General features: G+C 36.7%; 5 protein-coding genes across 9 annotated transcripts in view; 3 read left to right on the top strand and 2 right to left on the bottom strand.

Annotated features, from left to right (window-relative positions):
* Positions 1–652: 652 nt before the first annotated feature.
* On the top strand, positions 653–11,126 carry Tmem131 (Transmembrane protein 131). Of its 3 annotated transcripts, none has more exons than XM_018503584.1 (23): positions 653–882; positions 2,275–2,339; positions 2,580–2,601; positions 3,172–3,256; positions 3,327–3,450; positions 3,647–3,760; positions 3,839–3,961; positions 4,096–4,259; positions 4,347–4,533; positions 4,637–4,745; positions 4,829–5,088; positions 5,194–5,610; positions 5,692–5,880; positions 5,966–6,194; positions 6,315–6,696; positions 6,781–6,996; positions 7,078–7,217; positions 7,431–8,710; positions 9,048–9,372; positions 9,586–10,016; positions 10,085–10,289; positions 10,613–10,782; positions 11,001–11,126. In XM_018503584.1, exons 1-23 carry the CDS (start codon positions 795–797, stop codon positions 11,088–11,090), a joined length of 5,415 nt encoding a protein of 1,804 aa, XP_018359086.1. In that variant the 5' UTR covers positions 653–794; the 3' UTR covers positions 11,091–11,126. The 3 variants fall into 3 exon arrangements, with proteins under 3 accessions (XP_018359086.1, XP_018359087.1, XP_018359085.1); XM_018503585.1 differs by having other exon boundaries at positions 2,580–2,605; positions 3,173–3,256; positions 10,088–10,289; XM_018503583.1 differs by having other exon boundaries at positions 2,580–2,605; positions 3,173–3,256.
* A 506-nt stretch (positions 11,127–11,632) lies between these two features.
* LOC108758639 (cilia- and flagella-associated protein 97) lies at positions 11,633–13,907 on the bottom strand. The gene is made up of 2 exons (XM_018503679.1): positions 12,990–13,907; positions 11,633–12,855 (listed from the first exon to the last, which is right to left on the bottom strand). The coding sequence occupies exons 1-2, from the start codon at positions 13,674–13,676 to the stop codon at positions 12,772–12,774; spliced, it is 771 nt and encodes a 256-aa protein (XP_018359181.1). The 5' UTR covers positions 13,677–13,907; the 3' UTR covers positions 11,633–12,771.
* Positions 13,908–14,228: 321 nt separating this feature from the next.
* tex (THO complex 3 homolog tex) lies at positions 14,229–15,918 on the bottom strand. Its single transcript, XM_018503667.1, has 2 exons — positions 15,716–15,918; positions 14,229–15,083 (listed from the first exon to the last, which is right to left on the bottom strand). The coding sequence occupies exons 1-2, from the start codon at positions 15,899–15,901 to the stop codon at positions 14,301–14,303; spliced, it is 969 nt and encodes a 322-aa protein (XP_018359169.1). The 5' UTR covers positions 15,902–15,918; the 3' UTR covers positions 14,229–14,300.
* Positions 15,919–17,015: 1,097 nt separating this feature from the next.
* On the top strand, positions 17,016–19,160 carry Rpn3 (regulatory particle non-ATPase 3). The gene has a single exon (XM_018503653.1). The coding sequence runs from the start codon at positions 17,364–17,366 to the stop codon at positions 18,879–18,881; it is 1,518 nt and encodes a 505-aa protein (XP_018359155.1). The 5' UTR covers positions 17,016–17,363; the 3' UTR covers positions 18,882–19,160.
* Positions 19,161–19,904: 744 nt separating this feature from the next.
* LOC108758592 (lisH domain and HEAT repeat-containing protein KIAA1468 homolog) overlaps positions 19,905–23,137 on the top strand; it is a 7,310-nt gene continuing 4,077 nt past the window's right edge. For 2 of the 3 annotated variants that reach the window (XM_018503592.1, XM_018503590.1), the window contains exons 1-8: positions 19,905–20,104; positions 20,226–20,426; positions 20,817–20,975; positions 21,051–21,403; positions 21,499–21,612; positions 21,780–22,024; positions 22,263–22,573; positions 22,761–23,047. In XM_018503592.1, the coding sequence (XP_018359094.1) occupies positions 20,059–20,104; positions 20,226–20,426; positions 20,817–20,975; positions 21,051–21,403; positions 21,499–21,612; positions 21,780–22,024; positions 22,263–22,573; positions 22,761–23,047 (1,716 nt within the window). In that variant the 5' untranslated portion in view covers positions 19,905–20,058. Of the gene's footprint in view, positions 20,105–20,195; positions 20,427–20,816; positions 20,976–21,050; positions 21,404–21,498; positions 21,613–21,779; positions 22,025–22,262; positions 22,574–22,760; positions 23,048–23,137 lie in introns of all 3 variants that reach the window. The other variant, XM_018503591.1, reaches the window with a different exon arrangement.

Genomic DNA, 23,137 nt, shown 5'->3' with positions numbered 1-23,137 from the left:
GAATTTACTAGAGTACTGATAATTTCATTGGTCAACACCTAGTAAATTTTGTAATTTTCACTTTGTTTGAAGATACAGAATCGACCCCTCGTTCGCCTTGCTTACACTTTTTTATACTTTTTACATTAAAAATAAAATAGATATATATTTGGTGCTGAAGGGTGGCACCCAGTTGGACACGACTCAATTGGGTTGCGTTCGGAAACATCACCCGAGTGCCCCCGCGTATCGTATTATCTTTGTTGTTCACTCAGTGTTAAACAAGGATAAGATGATAAACGGAGACACTCGGGTGATGTTTTCGAACGCAGCCCTGGACACGAGCCACTCACAGCGCTTGAGACTACAAAGCTCCTAGGCACCTGGTCGCTGTGATTGGTGGTGTCCAATCGAGCCGTGATCAATCGGGATCACCCCACCCCGCGCAGACCGATGCTTTCTCTTTTTGATTTCTCTCTCACATTCGCTTTCACAACAACATGACACAGAGCAAAATAGCCAATTCAGCCAATTACGGAGTAGTCTGCATTGCCTGATCTCTATCTAGAGGATCTCTAGTGCTTAGCGCTGCCCACCGCGAATTCATGTGTCCAGCGGCGCGACCCGCGACCGCGACGGCCGCGACGCGCCAGCGGAACCGCGGAATCGATATCGCGCATCGCGCGCTTCGATAGTACTGGAGTATGGCCGAAAGCGGAATAGCGGATTCTCATGTCCGCTAAAGACAAAATAACGAGCAACGGCAACAGCAGCGGACGCGACAGCAGTGCAACAGCATTAGCCGCGGTGTTATTATGCTCGAGTTAAAGGTGTTCTATTGTCTGTTCTTGTTGACGCTATTGGACGCGACGTCGCAAATCCGGCCGTCGCTGCACAACAATGGTGAGTGTCTCTTTCTCTCCTTTCTTTCTCTCTCTCTCTCTCTCTCTCTCTCTCTCTCTCTCCATCCCTCCCTCCCCCCCTCTTCCTCGTCCTCTTTCTCCTTTTCTCTCCGTCTCTTCGCCACATGACGATTTCGATGCATTTCGATGTAGCCGAAGCGATCCGCGTTTTAACAATAACAAGCCCGCGTGCGCACGCGAAACGAACCCGTTGCAAGGCGCGATAAGACCCACTCCCGCGCTTTAAGCTTCCATGACCCCGCGCGAGATACCCATCGACGATGTGCCTATCGCGACGATGAAGGTCATGTCGCGCCGCGAGCTTCGCGCGTCACGCGATCCGCATTTCGACGATGCGCACCTCTTTTTTTCTCTCTCTCCAACCCTCTGTCTATCTGTCTATCGACGGTTCCCACCTTTCACTCTCCAAATTTCCTGGAGTAATTATCATAATAACGATGAAGGAACGGTATAACCTCAAGCCCTACTTGTCACCTTACCCAGTAAGCAGAAAACCTTTTGAAACATTCCTGCAACATTGCAATTGACCACTCATAATCAATGCAAGAAGAATAATTGACTATGTTTGGTCAATTTTTAGTTTCTGATTTCTGATATATTATAAATTGCTTATTGTAGAATGTGTATTATTAGATAGCCCATTAGTCATACTTCTTGACTATGGTCTGATTTATCCTAGGACACTGAAGAATTATTTCATCCTTATTTATCTAATATTAAACAAGGATAAATGATTTTATAAGTGTTATGTGTGTGAATTGGATCGCAGCCCTCAAAGTTGTGTAATCGCTTCCTTATTTAAAAAATGATATAACTAAAGGAACGCCTGATGATGTATGATATTAGTGAGTGGAATAGGCAAGATAGAGGGAGAGAGAGAATTTAAAAATATGAAAGGTTTAGAATAAGTAGGTATATGTGAATGGATGAATAAATATGTTAAAATATATTTTGTAAATCAAATCCCTTTGATTGATATATAAAGCTAGAAGTAAATAAATGTTCTTCTTTCATAATTAAAAAAACATGATTTTCGATTTATTAGTGTTATTACCCATGAATGAGTTAAGTAAATATTAGCCTATCAATTGTTAAAAATTACATAACTTTGTAAAAAGTAATCAAAATTGTCACAACCCAAAGAGAATAATTTTTTAAATGTAAAGGTTGCGAAATAAAAATGATATTTGATTATTTTAAGAATATACTCGTTTGACTGATATTTAATTAGTCGATAATAGAAATAAATTTTCTGTTGAAAAATAAATTTTTCCTTTTTCTTAAAGAAACTTAATTTTTTAAGTTGTATCACTTTTGAAATATTGCAGCGACACATTTGAATTGTATATATGTAAATTTTTGTACTTTGTAGCCTTTGTTCAAGATGACAACGATGTTCAATATCTTTTGGATAATATGCCAATATCTATACATAAGGTTAGTCATTTTGCTATACGCGATGTGTTACATAATTATATTAACGTTAAAATATTTACGAGAAGAATACTTAACACAAGTACTGTAATCATAAAAAATTTTGTATTAATTTATTTATGGAGAAGTAAAAATAGTAATAAATAAAATGCAAATCTAATTTTTGAATAATCATTCTTTCTTAAAATAAGACATTTACAAAAAGTGAAGGTATTATATTGAAATTTTTATTTTTATTTATAGGACTTTGCTAATACGGTACATGCTGGGTAAGCATAAAACTCAAAATAATTATGAATGGAAATAGGAAAGGTATTTATTATAAAATTTTTCTTTCTGATATTCATCTTGCGATTGACCTATTATGAACAACCTTGTAAACTTTTTTGTATTATATAAGAAGATATTTCGTTGGCATATACTTAATCTATATCTACTAGCACATTTTATTTGCGACTATTAAAATTAACTTATTAAAGTTTTATTGTCACACTTTTACTTGATTTATGAATAACAACATTCACTAAGCATAGGTGATTTGCAAAACCATTAGCAAACCAAAGATTAGATAATTTGAACTTTTTTTATGTCCCATGTTCTAAAAAAGGGAATTAATTAGAATATATTTGATTTAAACAAACCTTTTCAAGGTATTACACAGCCAAACATTACATATATTTTAAAAAGTAAACAAATATATATTTAAAAAATTAGAGATTTTAATTATATCAATTTATTTGAAATTTTTCTTATACCTTTCCAATTTCCACTATTAAGAAATACTACATTCAAAATGTACCGATTAATTGTTAAATGGCATTGTCATGTTTTTTAAGGGATGCTGCATCGGACGAAGACAAAATGGAAGATTCATTCTCTCACATTTCTTTTGAGCCAAATATCTTGGACTTCAAAGAAAGGTATTGTTTAAATAGTATTTCGCGCAATTCAATAATCATGTAGAAATTAAATTATAATGTAATTTTTTAGACAACTTGGTATTCCGCACCAAGAAACTGTGGTCATGTTTAATAAAGATCACAATAGAACTGTACATCTTTCATCAATATCGGGAAATACACGTCATTTCCATTCGTCGTTTTTTCAAAACAAAGTAAGTTATCGAACGATGTGACAGTAATCTCGAAGCAAAAAATAGATAAATTGAAGCACAGATGTATCTAATACTCGTAATGCTTTATAATACTCGCGCGCTAATTTATAATTTTTAAATATCCAATTCACGTTATATGTAACTTAAAAGAAATTGTGTATATTTAATTATAGAATTAATATCTTTTTTGTATCAGGTAATTCCTCCGCTCGGGAATACAACATTTAATGTAATATTCCTTGGTCGAGATGAAGGTGACATTGATACACACCTTTTTATACATACTTCACATGGGACACTAAAGTATCAGGTAATAAAAGTTTAGATCAGTTATAGTATTAATATTAGATACATATATATTTGCAATAAAGTATTTTTTAATCCGCAGGTCAAAGGGATAAGTGTCAGTAGTCCTTATAGACTCAGACCTGTAGTTGATATCAAGTTACCATTAAATGCATCTTTTACACCACTTATATATATGCACAATCCGCATCCAGAAGCTTTACAAGTATGTAAATATTAACTACATGGATAAAAAAATACTATCTATAAGAATTATTATTTATATATATATATAATGGATTATGTATCAGTCACATTATATAATCTCTAATATTTCCTTTATCCGTTGCAAAAACGAAGGTGATGGAAGTATATAGTAGTGGCGGAGAATTTCAATTGGAATTGCCATCAGGCGAGCCGGAAGGCACTCGTGAATTATGGGAAATTTTACCTTATCAAACGAAGCCTATCATCAGATTATCTTTTAATGCTTATGCAGAAAAGAATTATACAGCATATGTTAGGTGAGCACTTAGAATGTAGAATAACTGTATTTATAAAGTGTTTTAATATATATAATCGAGTGTGTTGGCAATATATATATGTTGCAGATTTAAAGTAAATAATACTGCTGAGATTCTTGTGGTAGCAGTTGAAGTAGAAGTCAAAAGTGGAGCTGGTCTTCATTGGGGTGGAAGTTCTGGAATAATTAATTTAGGTATGGGTGGATCGTTACAACCACCTATTCGCACCCCAATTGCTTTAAAAAATTCCGCAAAAAAAGCAATTAAAGTTGTGGTAAGTGATTCAAATCTTTTCGAGTGTAGAATCGATTTATAAAGGAAAATCAATAGTAATTCCGGGCAATAATATTACTAAGCAAACAAAATGTTTCTTGTAGAATATTATAAATACACCTGTATCAAAAGCATTAAAACTGCATTTTGAGCCAGCAATAATTCCAGGAGAGACAGATGTACCAATTGCTATTGGAATGTTGATTTATGATTGTAAGATATAACATTGCCTACTATAGAAAAATGTCTTGTAATCGTTATTAATATTTAGAGTAATTCAATATTAATTTTCTTAGGGAAAACCGGTTTGGACTTGCAACACTTTAAAGGCAAATTAATAATAAAAGCAATAGGCCCAGGTGGTTCTAGTCAGAAATTAGCAATTCCCTGGATAGCCCAAGTGCTGCAAGGCGGTTTAGAAGTAAACACATCGATTACTCATTATTGTTCCCCACAATCCAGTCAAGCTCGGAACTTTAGTGTGGTGAATAGATTTAAATTACCGTTAGCTATTACTAACGTCACGATGTGTTCGAACGCAAAATCACTTTTTACGGTAAGAATTGTTTTTTTTTTGCTGCCAACATGATCTTTTTTTTCTTTCATTTCTCAACTCTATTCCTCAGTTATCTTTTAAGATAAAAAAATTTGTAACTTTCAGATAAAAGATTTTACTCCTAGAGTAATAAAACCTGAACAAAAGATCAATATATTTTCTTTACAACTTGCCAAAGAAAGAAAGATTGACAATGTGAAAATGGAGTCGTCGATATTGATACATTCAAATGTATCGGTGACCGAAGTTCCAGTGTTGAGTTATGACGGCAAACTGAAAAAAATCATACCAGGCGAGAAGGAAGACGACATGGAAATAATGAATTTCGGTACTGTAGGAAGCGGTACCGAAAACGAGGCAATTTTTGCACTAGAGAATCAGAATCCCGTCAATGTGGAGCTACACAGTTGGGGTGTAAATATGCCTGGTGCAGTCTTAGAGTTGATGGGATGTCAAAACGGTCCTGCGGATTTGTTGGATAAAGAATTTCGAAATATAACTGTATGCAGTCATTCTGGAAATGTGAGTTTTTACATAATAAATGTACATTTTGTTCGTTATCTAACATGATTTTCTATAAATATATAATAATTCTTGCTTCAGCAATATATAAAACCAGAGTTTCTGGCAATCTTTAAAATTAAAGTGAAGACTCCCATGGTTGAGGAAGACACAATCGTTGGCGATGTTTTCGTGCGAACGACCTACGAACGATTTATCTTGCCGGTATATATGCGGGTTGCACATGGCAAAATTTCCTTAAAGAAGCTTATTTTTACTGATTGCTTCCCAGTGAGTTATAATCCTACTTTTCATAACCAATACCTCTAACAAGACATTTGAGTAACTTTACGTAATCTCTCAATGCGCCATATAGGGATCCATCTGTGTGCAGCAAGTGAAGGTGCATTCTACGTTTTCAAGACCGATGGAAGTGACGCATATCGCGCCTATAAACAGAGACAACAGGATAAAGTACATTCCATTGGAGGAAGCTACAATGCCCGTCATATCCAAAGGCGAAAATAATGTTGGCTCAATACAAATCGATCCTTCGGTGACTTGCAAGCAGCGGTGTTATTTAGGTTTATCGTTAGATACCAACAGTAAGCGATACATCTGTCATCCGTATTTTATTATTTATAAACTTGGAATGCATTGCGTTCTTATGATTATATTGTAATTATTATATTAATTTAGTGGTATAGCTACATTTTATTTTGCAGCGGGTAATCAGTGGTTGAACACGATGAGCCTTCCTTCGCACACTCGTGACTCTGACTTGAACTTTTTGAACACGCGATATGTACGTTTTATCAACTCCACTGCGGATGGTTCTTGGGAAAATATCACGATGCGCTTGGACACGACCGAAGTGCGCAGTCATAGATTTTATGTGAACATCAAGCCATACTGGCCGAGTCTGTTAGCAGGTTCCAGTAGCATAAAAAACAAGAGTGTCCTGATGTTTCCGCTGACACAAGTCGGAAACACATCGTACAGAGCGATCAAGTTGCACAATCCGAGTGCGAGTCCGTTGATAGTCCAGCTGGTAATGGACTGGAGCTATCCTCAAGGAGCGCGTCTTTATCACTCTTTGCCAATAAAGTGTGTAATTGATTTGATAATCGTTTCGCAAATCATTTTTATTTAGGTCAGAAATTAACGATCAAACATTCAATGTTTGCACAGATTTAAACCCGTGTGTGTAGAATGCTTGCCCATGATTCCGGAGGAGTTCAAACTAGAAGAAAATGCGGATGAGCGAGAATTATTTGAGAAACAATGGGGCGTAACGATAGCGCTTCAATCACTTCCTTTATATTTAAACCCTTCGGAAACGAGGACGATTCGCGTGGCATATACACCTTTTTCCACTTCGATGTCGTCTGGTTTTTTATATATTAGGCAAGTTAATAATGAGAGAAAAAGAAAGAAGATATAATGCTGATGCCCCATATATTGACGCATGTTTTACTGGCTTTCCAGAAATAATATGACTATTTTAGAAGTTCTACGTATGAGCGGTCGAGGCGCGAGCGCACAATTTAGATTCGGCCATCGCAAGCCGGGATCAACTACGCCTCTGTTGTTTGAACTGACGGATAAACATCTTAAAGATTGTGAACGTATGTACGTTTCCTCATTTTCGCCTCATAATCTCGGAAAAAAGTTTGCATCTTTTCACGTGCTTAATTTATTTGTCCTGTTACTACACCCATAAAGCATGTTCTAAAATTAAAATTTGTTGCACTGCGCATATTTCTTGATGATTTTTTATTTCATCTTAATTATCATAATTGAAAGGAAGAGATTTTCTTTATAACGCTTCCCTTTCCCAGGAGATCGCAATAAACTTGTGACAACTCTCACCATAAAGCGATCTTTTACGGCTAGAAATACGGGAGAGCTGCCGATCGAAATATATGGTTTCTACATCAATGATTGGCATTGCGAGGGCTACGGCTTCAAGGTACTCGATTGTACACCTTTCAAGTTGAGTCCGAATGCCACTAAAAGAATCGAGATAGCGTTCACTCCGGACTTCACGTTGTCGCGCGTGGAACGAAAGCTGCTGGTAATGACGAGCATGGGACCGGATGCCGACGAGAACGTTGAGAACGGCGTGGTGATACTTAATCTGTTGGCGACTTTACCAGCACACGCGTTAAATTTGTGCGCGTCTGTGCTCGCTAGACCGCCGTGGGAAGGCGCGATACAGAAAGCCGCTATTATCCTCTCGTCGGTACTGATGTTATGCGTCGCCGTGGTCTCGTTCCTTGAAGCGGACCGAATACTACGGGAGGGCCTGGCCAATTACTCGAAGGAGAATTCCGTGCAACCGCCTTTAGATCTAAGGCTGCTGTCACATATCTCGAGCAATACGCAAGGAAGTAGTGGTGGCAGCGGTTGTGTCACTAATAAAAACGATAAAACCGTGACAAGCGACGAGAAAAGCAAGACTAAAAAAGATGAGGTGTTCCCAGATTGGTCGTTAATGAACGTGAAAAAATACAAGGACAAAGATGTGCAGAAAGGATTGAAGATTCCAGATTGGTCCGCCGAAGAAGAACGTAAATTCAAATTGGACACAGAATCCAAGGATCTGTTATCCTTTAAGCGATTTGAAGAATTGTCTAACGTAGATAACGCTGCGAATACGACAAATATGTTAGTGTCAAAGAAAAAGAATAATAAGAAACAAAATAACGTTCAAGAGGCTCAGTCGGACAATTGCATAACAAATGATGTACTCACGGACACTCAATTGATTCAAGAGAAAAAATATATTGTCAATACAGGTACAAAATCGAGTCCAACATCAAACAGAAAAGGAAAAACGCAATCGATGCAATCGAGTATTAAGGACGAGCCAAAATTTAATGATCATGAGATTCAAATGGACGCGGTGATAATTAATAACAATCGGGCTAACAAGTCTGACAATAAGCGCAATAAACAGATAAATAGCAATTCAAGCAACAATAATAATCACAATAATCACGTTTCGTTAAAAAAGCTCGAACCAACGAGCACTCCAAAGACAATTCATCTTTCGGAAGAAGAAACCTCGTCCACGACCACGGAGAGTTCGACTCACGATGAAACGATATCGTGTAAAGTAAGTTCTAGGCCAGTGTTCATAGTCGGATCTTATATTTAAGATCGTTTTAAGATGTCATGAATCAATCAAATAACGACAAATTATGACTTTATTTTTAAACATACTTTTTATTTTTAAAAATCTCTTACGTCGATACTGGAATAATTATAAAAATGTAATATCTGGAAATTAAATATTGAAAAGTTTACAAAAAAATTATTGCTAAAGTCACTTTATTTACAATGAAACTGTTGTCACGGAATTAAGATACTGATCGTTACTAGATTATGTTGAACAGATATAAGTTCTCTTTAGACATCTATAAAAAGATTTTTCTTCCATAATTTATTCTCAGAGTTTTGATCAACCGTGCGGAAAACAAGAGAAGCTGCAAAGAAAACCGGTGTCTAAAAAAAGTAAACCTCAATCTATTCCTCCTGTGCCATGCATAGATTATAAGGATAATTATGAAGGCGACTGTGATGATGATGAGTACGATAAGGAGAAGCAGAATAATCCAAATAGATGGAAGACGAACACTACTAGATCCAACACAAAGCATATTCATACTTCACGTACTGTCGAATCATCCTTTAAGTTGTCACGTCAAAATAAGAATCCACCACGAAAGGAGAAGACTGTGCAGAAACGACGTGTAGCTGACAAAATACACATTAAATGTATGTATTCAAATCATCTATCATAATAGAACAAAAATACTAGCTAAAATAGTAGAGGTATATCCTGTGGAACTATCTGGAATGGATTTTGATCTGAATCATTCAATTATTCTCTATATTATTGTTGCGTTTTCTAGGCAAATGGAATAATTTCGATTAGTTCCATAATACGTGTTCTGTATAGATAAAAATATTCATTTTTATTCATTGCAGCTCCTCCTATAAATGGAAATGCAAGTCAAAAAGAGGATGTAACACGTATCATAGGGACAATGCCCACCCCCTTACCACCTCCGCCCTCCTGTTGGGGCGAAAACAGGGCCAAGTTCAGCGATGTAGTGGCGCGAAGTCAAGAGATTGTCTCGTCGTTTTCCAATTTAAATCACATGAATCACAAAAGTCAAACGAACATGTCAAATCTGTCCACGATATTTAATACTGATATTAAAGACGTTCAGTGTGCTAAATCTCAATTGGCGCAAGAGTCGTCGCCAACACTAAAGGAATACAGTTTGATGTCAAATCCAGTCCTTCTCTGTAGTACAACCGTGAATAATAAATCACTTGAGACAGATCCTTCAATTTTGCAATCCAAATCGCAACATTCGAATAGTTATTTCATCAATACTTTTACAGAACATCCAGTAAGTCGCAGTTTGAATTAACTTTATCGAATATCATGTGATGAAACTCTTAATTGTTAAATTATCAGCAGTTTGAATGTGAGCTGGTACCGTACGACGATCTTCCAGAAACAGATGAACCGTTAGTAGAATTGGAGACCCCCGAAGAAGACACACGGTGCCAACTGTGGGAAGACACTAGTCCTATGATAAATTTATTATCTGAGAGTACAAACGGATTTCAATTAGAGTCACCGAAAACTCCGGAGAAACCTGTTTTGTCTGACTTGAAAGGTATATTAGCTATCTATTTAGAAAAAATTTAAGCAAGATTAGAAGCGTTACTTTATAAAAATAACGCATTATATCGTTTTTTATAAAATAAATAATTTGTTATCTTTTTTTGTAATGCTATACTAGATTTCAAAATTACATTATTTAATAATGAATATTAAATCTTAAAACTCTAAATTAATTTCTATAGTAAGCTTTCCTTTATATTAAACTTACATAATACTTCGTATAATTCTTTAGCTGACTGTTTTTTTATTTTTGAATATATTTATCTTCATAGGAATTTAGATTGTAATTCACGAACACTATCTATATACTTACAGATAATTGGACAGTCGATACGAATTGGGAACCATTACACACTAGGGCAGCAGTCGGAGAGGAACGTGGTGTATGGGGAATTAATACAGGAGGTGTATGGGCTGCAGCACCCTGGGGTGCGGCTGCGCCTCCCATGTTGTCGCAAACATTACAATCTGAGGCGGACTCACAAGTATGTGGTTAACGAGTATAAGGGACCGCGCGCATACTTTCCATAACGGTAATTGTAAGATGTACTGTAAGAATTAGTCAATCAGTCAAAAATTTTCAACTCTGATTGGCCGACTCTTACATTACATCTCACGATTGCTGTTATGGAAAGTGCATGCGAGCTCAGTAAAAAAACCTTGATTTTCACGTAACTATAACTATTTTCAATTATCATTTCAGGAAAGATCGGGATTTGATCCGTTCCGTTCACTCAACACAATATGGACTCCATCATCGACGGAATCGTGGAAAACGAGGCGTGAAAATTAATGACTTGAAATTTTGAAGGTTTTATTTTGTGAGATATATATATATATATACATATGTGTATATACATATATATATATATATATCTTATATTTACTTCATAATTTTTTGATGAAAGATAATAACGACGGTCTTAATGGCTGCGAAATAATTGCCGCGACCGCGATAACATATTTAAATCGGAAATTGTTATGTTTTGTTGCTACTGCGCTGAGCGTACTTTGTGATATAATTGTTACTATTATGTTATACAATAGTAACACAGGTGAATAGTCTCTCAAACAAATTATTTGCAGTCTCTTAAACCAAAATCTAGATATTAATACTTATTTTCTATTTCGTTATTTAAAGCAACTGAAATACTTTAAATTATTTACTGATAAGATATTTCGTGCAGGATAAACGAATAACTTGTTTTGTTGCTTTGATTTGTTAAAAAAATTTATATAAAAAGAGTGAACACATGATCGATCAATTATATTGAAATGGAAATATATACGGAATTTTACATATGGATATGGAATTACAAGATCGATAAGAAAAAGTTAAAAAAAGAAATACAGTTTCATATATTATAATCGCAGCACACATTAATTTAAAGGAAACTATATCATTATACATTACTTCTACAGAAATTTATAATTTGCTCCTTAACACACAATACACCCTTTCTCTTCTCTTACGATATTGCTCGTATATGAATGTAATGGATACTATATCTATGATATAGTGCAAGGGAAAAAAGAAAGAAAAAGAGAATCGTCACAATATTCGAGAGTTCCCAATTTTTTATATTAACCATGAGTGATAATTAAGTTATTTGAGATGAGTGAGAACTGTGATTTTTTATAGTCTTGTAGAGATAGCTTCAAGCAAATTTTCAAGAGACGAGTTTACAAGATTGCGCCGTATACACGAAATGTGAAGTTAAAGAAATGTGTACCTATTCTTCAAGACTGGTAATCGTTGTGTTTTAATAAAGAAGTCACAAAAAAGCATAATATTTTGTTTTCGAGAAAGTATGAACTTTACAGAGGATTTTCTTTATAGAGTCAAAATCCATCGTAAGTTATTTCAAAACGGACATTTACATAAATATTACATTTAAAGCTCCCAACTAGTCGCCGTGATCATATTGAATTGTGAAGTCATAAGAAATGAGATGTTGAAGTTTCTTGCTTATCATTTGTAAAGAGAATGAAACAAATGGAAGCGCTAAAACACTTGTAAAAATGAACCGAAACTATCCTATCCCCTCTTCCCCTCCCCCGAGTCAGTAAATAGTTGTAAAAGGCACATAAAATGAAAATAAACTTAAAATCTTAACGTATTTTTACTTTGCTTGCTTTTTACACCTATTTACTATCATGAGAGGTAAGCATAGCTTTGGCTCATTTTTATAAATGTTTTAAAGCGATCTCATTATCTTCTTTCATTCAAACTCTTTATTTACAAATGGTATGCAAGAAATTTCAACGTGTCATTTCTTGCTTATGATAGCACAACCTAATAGAGCTGCGGCGACCACTTAGGAGTCATACTAAAAAATGATAAGGCCTAACTTCTTGATTTATACCCCAATGTTTTTTCCTTACAGTAGCAGTTGATTATCTTAGTCCGCTGATGTGGTTGATTTTGTTTCATAACGAAATGAAACTCAATCCTTTTCAGTATTGTAAAAATTCTACAAAAAGGTCAATCTACAACCCATTTTCGATGTATTTGTGAAAACGCAAGATTTCGCCTGTTGTATCCTTCTGAGGAGTAGCTGCAAATGAAGTTTTCGCGTTATGCGCTGCACAGCTATTGTATTCGATTTACAAAAACGAAGAAAAGATACAGAAACATATATCCATTTATCTATTTTATACTTTGTATCTCTGTGATATTGAAATAACATACCATATTATCATTTTCTATCTTCTTTTGCAACTTCTTTCTATTTATCGCGGAACTGCTAGTCCTAGATTGAACGGTATCCTCGCCAAGGATTTTGTGTCGAGGTTTCTGTTGTGCCATAATCTTCCTCAGCAGTAACTCGTTCTCCCGCTGGATCTTGCGCATTTCCTCGTCGGTGAAGCTCATGTTCCACCGTCTGCACTTTCTTGACTTGGTAAACCTATCTCTATCTGCTGTGGTGGCGCGAGGCAGTTCATCACTGGACAAATAAGACTCATCCTGGCAATTGTCTTTCCAGCTTGACTCACTAACTCCAATTTCCTGTTCCTTCGAACTCTGGCTGAGCGGGAGATCAGTGACATGGATCAGAGACGAAGTATTCAGTGATCCTGACGTGACATTTGTAACTTCGGATTCATCGCAGGACTCGTCGGAGCAGAAAGACTCGCCTATATACACGGATTCGTCGTCCGACGTGTCCTTAGTCTTCTGCAGAACTTCATCACCTTCTTCATCCGAAGCAAAAGGACCTAGATGGTCTAAAGCTGTCATTTCTTCGGTCTCGCTATCTGCCTCATCGATCTCGTGAATATTCGGGATGTTATTGAAGCTGTCTTTCGTCTCTTGCGGTTCTTCTTTAAGAGCGTACCGACATTCGCAGATGACGTTTGTTTCATTCTGCTTCGCCATAGCGAGATGATCATCGAAGGAGGTAGAGTGAGATCAGCAAGGAATGCGAAGTTCCCACTGATGATCGCGCGATGAAACAACGTGACTCATATGGCTCGAATAAAACCTAAGCCAAACGGTAACTATGCCGACCGAACGGTCAACAAAAGTTTCATGTTTGATACGCTCGAGAATTCTAATCAATAAATCGATTCCGAGTATAATCGATAGGACAACGTATAAAGTTCTGCTGAAACGTGCAGCCTATCTTTTTATATTGATATTTTCAGAAATTTAATGAATATGTTCCATAAATTTATTAAGTATTTCTTTCCAAATTCATTTTTCATATATACCTTATCAAATTTATATTTTATCTTATCAAATCATAATATTCATCGATCTTTTATATTCGCATTTACATAAAAATTGTCTACTTTTATGTGTTTACATTTATAATAACTCTTAACATTTTAAATACAGTTCAGTTTTTATGTCACATATCCTAATCTCCATTATAGGATAATGATAGTGAAATATCATTTGAGTTTACTTATAAAATATTGTGTTTTATACTTATGAAATATGACAATATTTCTCGAAAGCACAACAAGATCTAAAACAAAAGATACAAAACAATGAAATTCAATCATTTGCAAAACCAAATACCTTTAAACTACCGGCATCGCGTTTCCGATCGTAAGAGTCCTTATCGTCACACGCATAAGCTAAGAGATATTGTTTTGGATGCCATGCAACAGTGAATGTCGCTGCTTCTACTGGAACATCAGCAATCTTCTCGCCAGTCTGCACTTCGCCGATGTCTATGACTAAGTCCTCGGAAGCCGCTGCTAGGAGTTGTCCGTCATATGAGAAGGAGATAGTCCTAACTGGCCATTCTAGCCGCGAGAACGTCCTCAAGCAACACAACTCGTCGGCATCCCACAGAGAGACCAGTGCATCCGCGGATCCAGTGGCGAAATACCGGCCGGTTGGGTCAAACTCAATGCAGATACAAGTACCTGGATGCGCCTTGATCACATGCAACAACTCCAGCTCTGGATAGCTAAGTATATGCACGCAACCCTGGCCATTTGTCAGGTAAAACGTATCTGAATCCTTATTCCACGAGATCTCGTTTACCTCAAAGTTAAACTGCTCTTCTGCACGTATTTTCATCACCCGAGCATCGATGAACGTGACCAAGTCTTCCTTGTTTCCTACAGCAATTGTATTACCATCTGGCGACCATGATATGTTAATATTTTCTCCTCTAGTGCTAATATTTGCTGTACACTTTTGTGTTCTTGTATCCCAGATGCGAACTGTCTTGTCTCCACTTGCAGTAGATAATAATTCTGGACAAAAAGCATGCCAGCACAACTGGTCTACGCTACCGCCATGTCCTCTGAAAGTCGTTTCCTGCTTCTGAATTAAAAAAAAAGTATTTTAAAAACTTGATAATCAAATCCATGATAAGAATCATATTAATATTAAAAATATAATTATTATATTTAATATTAAAAATTAAAGGTTTTAAATGACTTTATTTCAAATGATAAAGTAAATTATTTTTTAACTTGAAAAATTTTAATATTTCAAACGCAATTTTTTAAAAGGTATTTAAATTCAAACAGATATAATTTTAAAGAAAAATTACAAGATATTCTGATGTGTCACTTGATTCTTGTTTTCATTTCAAATTTTTTAAGAATAACTACACCAAAAAAGGAAATAAAAGCAGTATTATTGAACTTATTATAGTTATATGGCTCCCTTAAAACAACAAAGTTTAACATTTTCTTTTACAAATCAGAAGGAATCGTCCAAAAAGGACAGCTATAATGTCATCTGATACAATTGGTTCGTTCTAATATCGGCTGTTACATATTAATATTCACAGTTCTCTAATTATCGATTTTACAGATAAATAATTAATGAAACAAAAATGATTAAAATAAAATACTATGTCAAGTTGTATGAAAAATTTCACGGAGTTTTCATTTTATAGTGACGCAAATCACGCCGCGTGAAAGGAATGATAGGTTATGTTTACTAACCAAACGATCCGGGCACAGCGAGAATATGCAAACGGATTTGTCGAAGGAGCCCGAAGCTAAGTATTTGCCGTCGCAACTCCATCCTACGCTGTGCACCTTCGCCGAATGGCTCTGTTGTTCTCGAATTTTGTTATGTGACTTAAAATAATTAATTAGCTCCTCTACACGCGAAGCGCTAACGGCCATCGTTATCCGAATTCTGCCTCTAGGGATCACAACATGGTATAAGGATAAGGGTATGCTCACGCGCATGCGACCAATCAAAATTGTCGAAGTGTGACGTCACACAACAAGCGGTAAATTTAAAACTGCTGTTTCCAACCAACTTATGTTAGCAGCATTCTCGTCAGATATTTTATTTTTATTTAAAGTTTACAGGGAAAAATACGTTTTGAAATAATTTAAGAACTAATGAATATCCTGTAACAAAATGTAACATAAGTAAACATTACAAACTCAATAAAGATAGAAGAATTTATTATGAAATTTATTATCTTATATTTAATATCTATTTCTAATATTTTCTCTCTTATGCGCAGGCCCTAAGGTTACCCTTTGTGGGGATAGTTAAATATCAACAATAATAATAACACGTATATACAAATGTTATGAAAAGGATTTATTATTTGTAAATTTCATTAACTTTTTTCTCTTATTCTTATATCTATTTTCTACAGCAATATTTTATACTGTTTCCATTAAGCAATTTTGTTTTGCGAAAATAATTGCCACAACCTTTCACAGAACAGGACATTGTGTATGTAACACCGAACATTAATATCGTGTCAAGCATCAGGAGCCGCCATGTTTTCGTTTGGGCGGTCTGATTGGCCCTGAGAGTGACGTCACACTTTGACTGCGCAGTGGGTATCCACGGCGTGAGCATACCCTTATCCTTATACCATGGGATCACAATAGGTTTGTTTTTTTCTCTGCACTACTTGCACTAGTTCAAGAAGTGTGATAAATCTAGGACTCTAGTATCAAGTAGGACGACTGTAAAGCTGGAAACACAATAGACACAGGCAATAGGCACAGGCAACAGGGAATAACGAGCCGTCCAGAGCTCTGGGATTATCCCAGATCTAGCATATTGCTGGATTCACCCTGGATCCAATTTTCGTCGTACGACGCTCTGCAACCAATCAGAAAACAGGATTCCGATGGATTTTGCTTCGTATCATTGGAATTCTGTTTTCTGATTGGATGAAGAGCGTCGTACGACGAAAATCGGATGCAGGGTGAATCCAGCAATAGTCGCGACCACACGAACGCGGTCGTTTATGTGGATTTGCGGGCGTCGCAAGCGTGCGGACATTTTTTTTTAGTGGAACTGAGTGGAACGCACCTACACACCTCCAAGCGAACACAGCACAGCCGAGTGCACCAATAAGCGACTGAGCGTTCTAACCTTACTTGAAACGTATGTCGTGAAACGTGAATTGCACAAATATGCAATAATACAACATTAGAGGTGGACGATGAGAACCTGAGCGCCCTGAGCGGGTATCCGATCCGAAGAAAAGTGTTGAAAGAGTACTTGTCCGTGACGGTTCACCGACGAACAGAGTGGACAGACGTCGTGAATCAGAGTATCAGACTGCGGTCACAAGTTAATACAAGTTAAGACAGTTATTACGGGATAGCGATGGGTGTACCGACCGCGACCGGTAGAAACGTCGAGGCGATGGACGTGGACGTGAATCCGTCGGACACGCAGAACGCAAATGGCGACGGTGACGGCGCGGGTGAACGCAGGGACACCGATATGCAGACTCTGTGCGACATTCGGGAGCACACGCGGCAAATCGAGAAAGCGGTGCAGAACAAGGAGCCACGTTTCGTCCTCCGTGCCCTTCGCGCCTTACCCAACACTCGTCGTCGTCTCAATCCGGTCGTCCTACGCGGCCTCGTCACGGGCTTCTACACCAAGTCCGCTGTCGAACGGGACGCCCTGCTCGCTTGGGTGGAGGAGTCGATGGACGTGGACGATTGTCAGGCCATCACCCAGAAGTTTCGCAGTTCCTCGGCATCTCTACTCCCCGAGATCGACGGCTACATTCATTTGCTGGTGCTGATTCGACTAATCGACACCGGTAAGTACAACGAGGCGGTGCAGTGCTCGGAGCAGCTGGTCCAGAAGATTGCCGCGCAGAACCGTAGGACCATAGATCTGATCGCCGCGAAATGCTACTTCTATCACTCGCGCGCATACGAGCTTACGGATCAGCTGGACAAGATCCGTGGCTTTCTACATCTTCGTCTGCGTACTGCAACTCTGCGCAACGACTTCGAAGGCCAGGCGGTGCTGATCAATTGCCTGTTGCGCAACTATCTGCACTACAATCTCTACGATCAAGCGGACAAGCTGGTGCTCAAGTCGACTTTTCCCGAATCGGCCAGCAACAACGAGTGGGCTCGCTTCCTCTATTACCTCGGCAGGATAAAGGCTGCTAGATTGGAGTACTCGGCCGCGCACAAATATCTAGTACAGGCGATGCGCAAAGCGCCGCAGACTACGGCGGTTGGATTTAGACAAACTGTACAGAAGTTGGCGGTCGCCGTGGAGCTTCTCCTTGGCGACATCCCAGAGAGACAGATATTCCGACAGGCCGCTCTACGAAGAGCCCTTGCCCCGTACTTTCAATTGACACAGGCGGTACGTCTGGGTAATTTGCAACGTTTCGGTGAGGTCCTGGAAAACTTTGGCCCGCAGTTCCGCGCGGATCACACGTTCACGCTGATCCTGCGGCTGCGGCACAACGTCATCAAGACTGCGATCCGTTCGATTGGGCTCTCCTATTCGCGCATCTCGCCAGCTGACATCGCTCGCAAACTAGGTTTGGACTCCAGCGTGGATGCTGAGTTTATTGTGGCTAAAGCGATCCGTGATGGTGTTATTGAGGCCACCTTGGATCCAGAGAACGGCTACATGCGCAGCAAGGAGACCACGGATATTTACTGCACCAAGGAGCCATTGTTGGCCTTCCATCAAAGAATCACCTTCTGCCTGGACCTGCACAATCAGAGCGTGAAAGCAATGCGTTACCCACCGAAATCTTACGGGAAGGATTTGGAATCCGCGGAAGAGCGCAGAGAGCGGGAACAACAGGATCTTGAGCTGGCCAAAGAGATGGCCGAGGAAGATGACGATGGTTTCCCTTGAATCCCTCGAATTTACGTCTGCTCATCTTAGACGAAAGTGGAAGATTGGGAGAAAGCATGGCGTTTCTAGAGAAGATATTAGAAGACGTGCTTTTTTAAAAAAACATTTAATTGGACTAACATTAAATTTATTGAATTAATGAACTATAAAGAACGTGACGTTTATACTCTATGCATTTTCGTGCATGCTTTGTAAATGTCAATAATATATATGACTTAAGATATAATGTCAAACATATGTAATACATACAAAATGATAACGTTGCAATCAATTTAATAAAATAAATCCTTCATTTATATTATTATATCAACAATCTTACTTTGACCAATAATTGTAACAAATTCTTAATAATTAGATTATATATATATAAATGAAAAGAAAAGGGATGGCACTAATTTGACATTTTTGTGACATCTTTAAGTTACTTTCTATAATTTTTATATATATCAATAAAAATCATTTATGTTGATAAATGAGAGAAGTTGTATAATTTATTTTTTAAAAACTTGCTCGATTGCACTAATATTACTTTGACTTTAAGTGAGACTAAAAACTTTTTTTTATTAAGTTGAGAGGAGACAGAGATGGAGAGTTTTAAACCTCTCTTGAAGTTAAAATACATTAGTGCGCAATCTTAAGAGATTAAAAAGTAACTAAAAAGCCATTAAAAAATCAGTCAATTTGTTTATAGCGAATTCGATTGGACGCACTCTGCACATTAAAGCCGTCGTGCACAAAATAACGCAAAAATATGTTTATAAATAAACATGGAAATTGATTAAATCGTGAAATACCCAATGCATTTTATTGTACTATTAGCTAAAATATGTATTTCATAATTCAAAGTATTTGCATTTGATTTTTATACTCAAATCAATGTTCAACGAGTTTAATGCACTAGTGCTTTCGCCATTAAATTTTAATCGGTCGTTTAATAGGGAATTTTATGTACTTGTAGAGCATTGCAGAGTTTACTTGGCGCACGAGTCGCCAATCTATGTATATCGCAATATTACCGTCTGTCAGATGAGTTGTCATTTATCTGACAAATAATAATTTTCCGTTACATACGTATGGTATTTAATGTCAAAGCGACGTACTACGCAAGACAGACCAATATTGTCTCACGTGGATATGTCATTTCTTATCCTTACAAGTACCTGAGTGTAATAGCATCATGGCGAGTATCATCGAGGAAATATCTCTACCCGCGAATAACAGAGGTAACCTTCTCCTTGCTATAATATATACTAATTATGAATCATACAACCAACTGCTGAAAAATAATTACAACTGCAGAGTGATTAACTGCAGGAATACTCTTCACGAATACTGTTACTTCAGGATATGTGGCTCCAAAGACATTGATATCCTATGAGGAGATGGCAACAAAACTTCTCAACGAGAAGCTTTTCTTGACGGCTTTGGAATTGCATGCTGAATTATGCGAAGCTGGCAAGGAGCTGCCCATCCTTAAGGAATTCTTCTCTAATCCTAACAATTTCGAGAGCTCCAATATCAAACCAGAGCCATATACTTCAATGCGTATGTATCCTGTTTTTTAGTCACAAAATCAGACTTACTTTGTCAGAACCCTAAGGTGTGGCAAACAAGACAATTGCTTTGTACAAAAAATTTGAAAACAATCTTAATTTACAAGCCAATATGGAATTTTTACATCATGCATTATATTTCTATCCTTAAAATCTATCCTCAAATTGTATTTGTAAAATATAAACTTTGCTTATGTTGTTATTTTTTTACTTTCAACTTCTGTTTATTATATTTCACATTGTATGTACTTTTAACATCAGACTATCATTTTGTTACTGATTTTGTTATTGATCTCTGATTTAATCTTTGATAATACAGTGTTATTGCTTAACAATAAACAGATCATTATAAATAAAACATTACATATAAATGAAATATTAGCCAGATCTTCTAGTCAGGCTACCTTGGATTCGTTGGATATGACTCGATATTCAGAGGATGGAGCTGGCGTCGACGAAAGAGTAGCCATTCTTGAATTCGAATTACGCAAAGCCAAGGAAAATATTTCTGCTTTGCGTGCTAACTTGACTGTAGTAACAGGTATATCTCAATTGAATGATAAAACATCTTTTAATTTATAATACGGTTTTTAATTAATAATACTTAAAATTTCAGAATTGGAGGGTACATTGAAGACTCCAGACAAGAACTCTAAAAAAAATTTGATTACCGAACTGCCCATAAAACCGCATGAGCAGCGAGCGCTGAACTTTCTCATCAATGAATATCTGTTGGCAAGGTCATACAAGCTCACCTCGATCACATTCAGCGATGAATGCGAAGAGCAGGATTTCGAAGACTGGCAAGATGTAGGACTAAATATTCCCAAACCTACGGAATTGTTGCAGATATATCGGGAATACATGAAAACCAATGGATATGACAAACTTCCATCTATAAGCGTTGCTGTACAAACGGACTTTGTCATCGAAGATGTTGAGGAACAGAAGGATGAATCTTTGGAAATGGTTTGTTACTTTAATAAAGCTTCAGAAATTAAAAAATGTTTAAATTCTGGATTGCTTAAATTTGCGAATTTTCTAAGAGCTCTATTTTTTTGCAGGCAGAACAGATTGAAAGGTTGCAGCAGCAAATTGCAGTGCTGGAGCAAGAGAAAAACGCTCTCCAGGAAGTTATTTCATCAAATAAGGAAATTGTTATAGAAAATCCGGTAAAGGTAAGCTAACTAACTAGTGTTCTTTTCTGATTTATAATTGATAACAATTGAAAAATTATACCGGAACATATCATATAACAAATGCTCGTTATTTGATTATAATATTCCTTTCTGTTCTTTTCAAAAATTGAGCTTTGAATTTATTGTAATTACTGTTTTACTTATAGTCAGGTAGCTGTGGAACTATCCGTACCATTAATTCCAACTCTACAACTCCTGACAAGTTTGAACTACTTGAACCATTACCACGAGATATGTCAACCACTACTCAGGAACCAGAGGAAGACGATAGCGTTTCTGCGGTAGTTAGTCTGGATGAAACAGATCCAGGAGACAAAGAGTGGACCAGACTGCAGTTACCTAGAGTAAATATTACAGAGAAATCCTCTGTCCTACCAACTGCATCCTCCAGGTTATTTTATGCTATTATATACATTTAATTTGTAAAAACGTTAATGTAATTTGTTTATTTAACTACTTAAAGTTAATAAGCAAGTTGAGAAATAATATAAAAATAACATAAACTTTCTTCTAAGTTATAAAAAGAAGTGAAATAATTAAATTAATTACTTGAAGAATATAAAGATTTTATTATATGAAGATTTTTAAGTATTTAAAATATGTTAATTGTACATTTGTGAACATTACAGAAATTTACCGAGTAAATTCAAGTCGGAAATAGTGAAACACTGCATGGCAAATGTTTCGGGATCATTAATATCCTCGGTGGGAGAATCATTAAAGCACGGAATCACCCGGGATACATTAGTTGACATTTTAGCATGTACTCTGCCACGTGTGGTACCCAACATTATCCTTAATAGGCGCGAAGAAATTATTCCTCTGATCCTTAGTGCAATTCATCTCCATTCCAATTCCAGCGAGAGGGATAAATTATTACAAATGCTATTCAACTTAAAGAAAAGACCGCACGAGGATGAGCGACAAATGATATTGGCCGGTCAGTAAAAAATGTACAATTTAATTATTTTGATTACCAGACTTATTATAAATAAAATTTGGTTTTTTTTTTTTTTTAGCAAAAAAGTTGCACTTGTGTAATTTTGCAATGTATAAAGAACACTTATAATTAACAAATTTTTCATTTACTGAATAAATCTATTGCTGAAAGTTTATTTTTATATCAGGTTTAATTGTCATGGCGAAACTCGCAGAAGAGTCGCTGGAAACGGAAGAAATTCTAACAATTTGTTGGGAACAAAGTCAGCACAAGTATCCAGAGAGAAGATTATTAGCTGTCGAATGTTGCTCTGTGTTGGCATCCTACACATCAGCTTCGATCAGAAACTCACTGATGCTGTCAATGTTGCAACAAATGTTATTGGAGGACAAAGATCCTGTTGTACGAACTAGTGTAGTGAAAAGCCTCGCGCTACTCATAGCTTTGATGGATGATCCTGATAAATATTTCCAAGTAAAAATATCTTATTGTTTTACATATTTTTCTTTTTTTTTACATATTGTTTCTTTTATCATTTTTATAAATATTTATATATATAACTTA

This window comes from Trachymyrmex cornetzi, unplaced genomic scaffold (genome assembly GCF_001594075.2).
Source record: "Trachymyrmex cornetzi isolate Tcor2-1 unplaced genomic scaffold, Tcor1.1 scaffold16, whole genome shotgun sequence".
Classification (NCBI taxonomy): Eukaryota; Metazoa; Arthropoda; class Insecta; order Hymenoptera; family Formicidae; genus Trachymyrmex; species Trachymyrmex cornetzi.
Note: the sequence above shows the minus strand (reverse complement) of the source record. Positions and strands in the feature narration are given on the sequence as shown.

Bases quoted from the DNA above. Each gene is read 5' to 3' on its own strand.
- Tmem131 (XM_018503583.1), top strand. From the start codon at position 795: ATGCTCGAGTTAAAGGTGTTCTATTGTCTGTTCTTGTTGACGCTATTG. The intron at 7,218-7,430 runs GTATGTACGTTT...TCCCTTTCCCAG, and splicing joins ACATCTTAAAGATTGTGAAC to GAGATCGCAATAAACTTGTG. The intron at 10,783-11,000 runs GTATGTGGTTAA...TTATCATTTCAG, and splicing joins AATCTGAGGCGGACTCACAA to GAAAGATCGGGATTTGATCC.
- LOC108758639 (XM_018503679.1), bottom strand. From the start codon at position 13,676: ATGGCGAAGCAGAATGAAACAAACGTCATCTGCGAATGTCGGTACGCT. The intron at 12,856-12,989 runs GTATGTTATTTC...CTTCATTTGCAG, and splicing joins AGATAGAAAATGATAATATG to CTACTCCTCAGAAGGATACA.
- tex (XM_018503667.1), bottom strand. From the start codon at position 15,901: ATGGCCGTTAGCGCTTCGCGTGTAGAGGAGCTAATTAATTATTTTAAG. The intron at 15,084-15,715 runs GTTAGTAAACAT...TTTTTAATTCAG, and splicing joins CGCTGTGCCCGGATCGTTTG to AAGCAGGAAACGACTTTCAG.
- Rpn3 (XM_018503653.1), top strand. From the start codon at position 17,364: ATGGGTGTACCGACCGCGACCGGTAGAAACGTCGAGGCGATGGACGTG.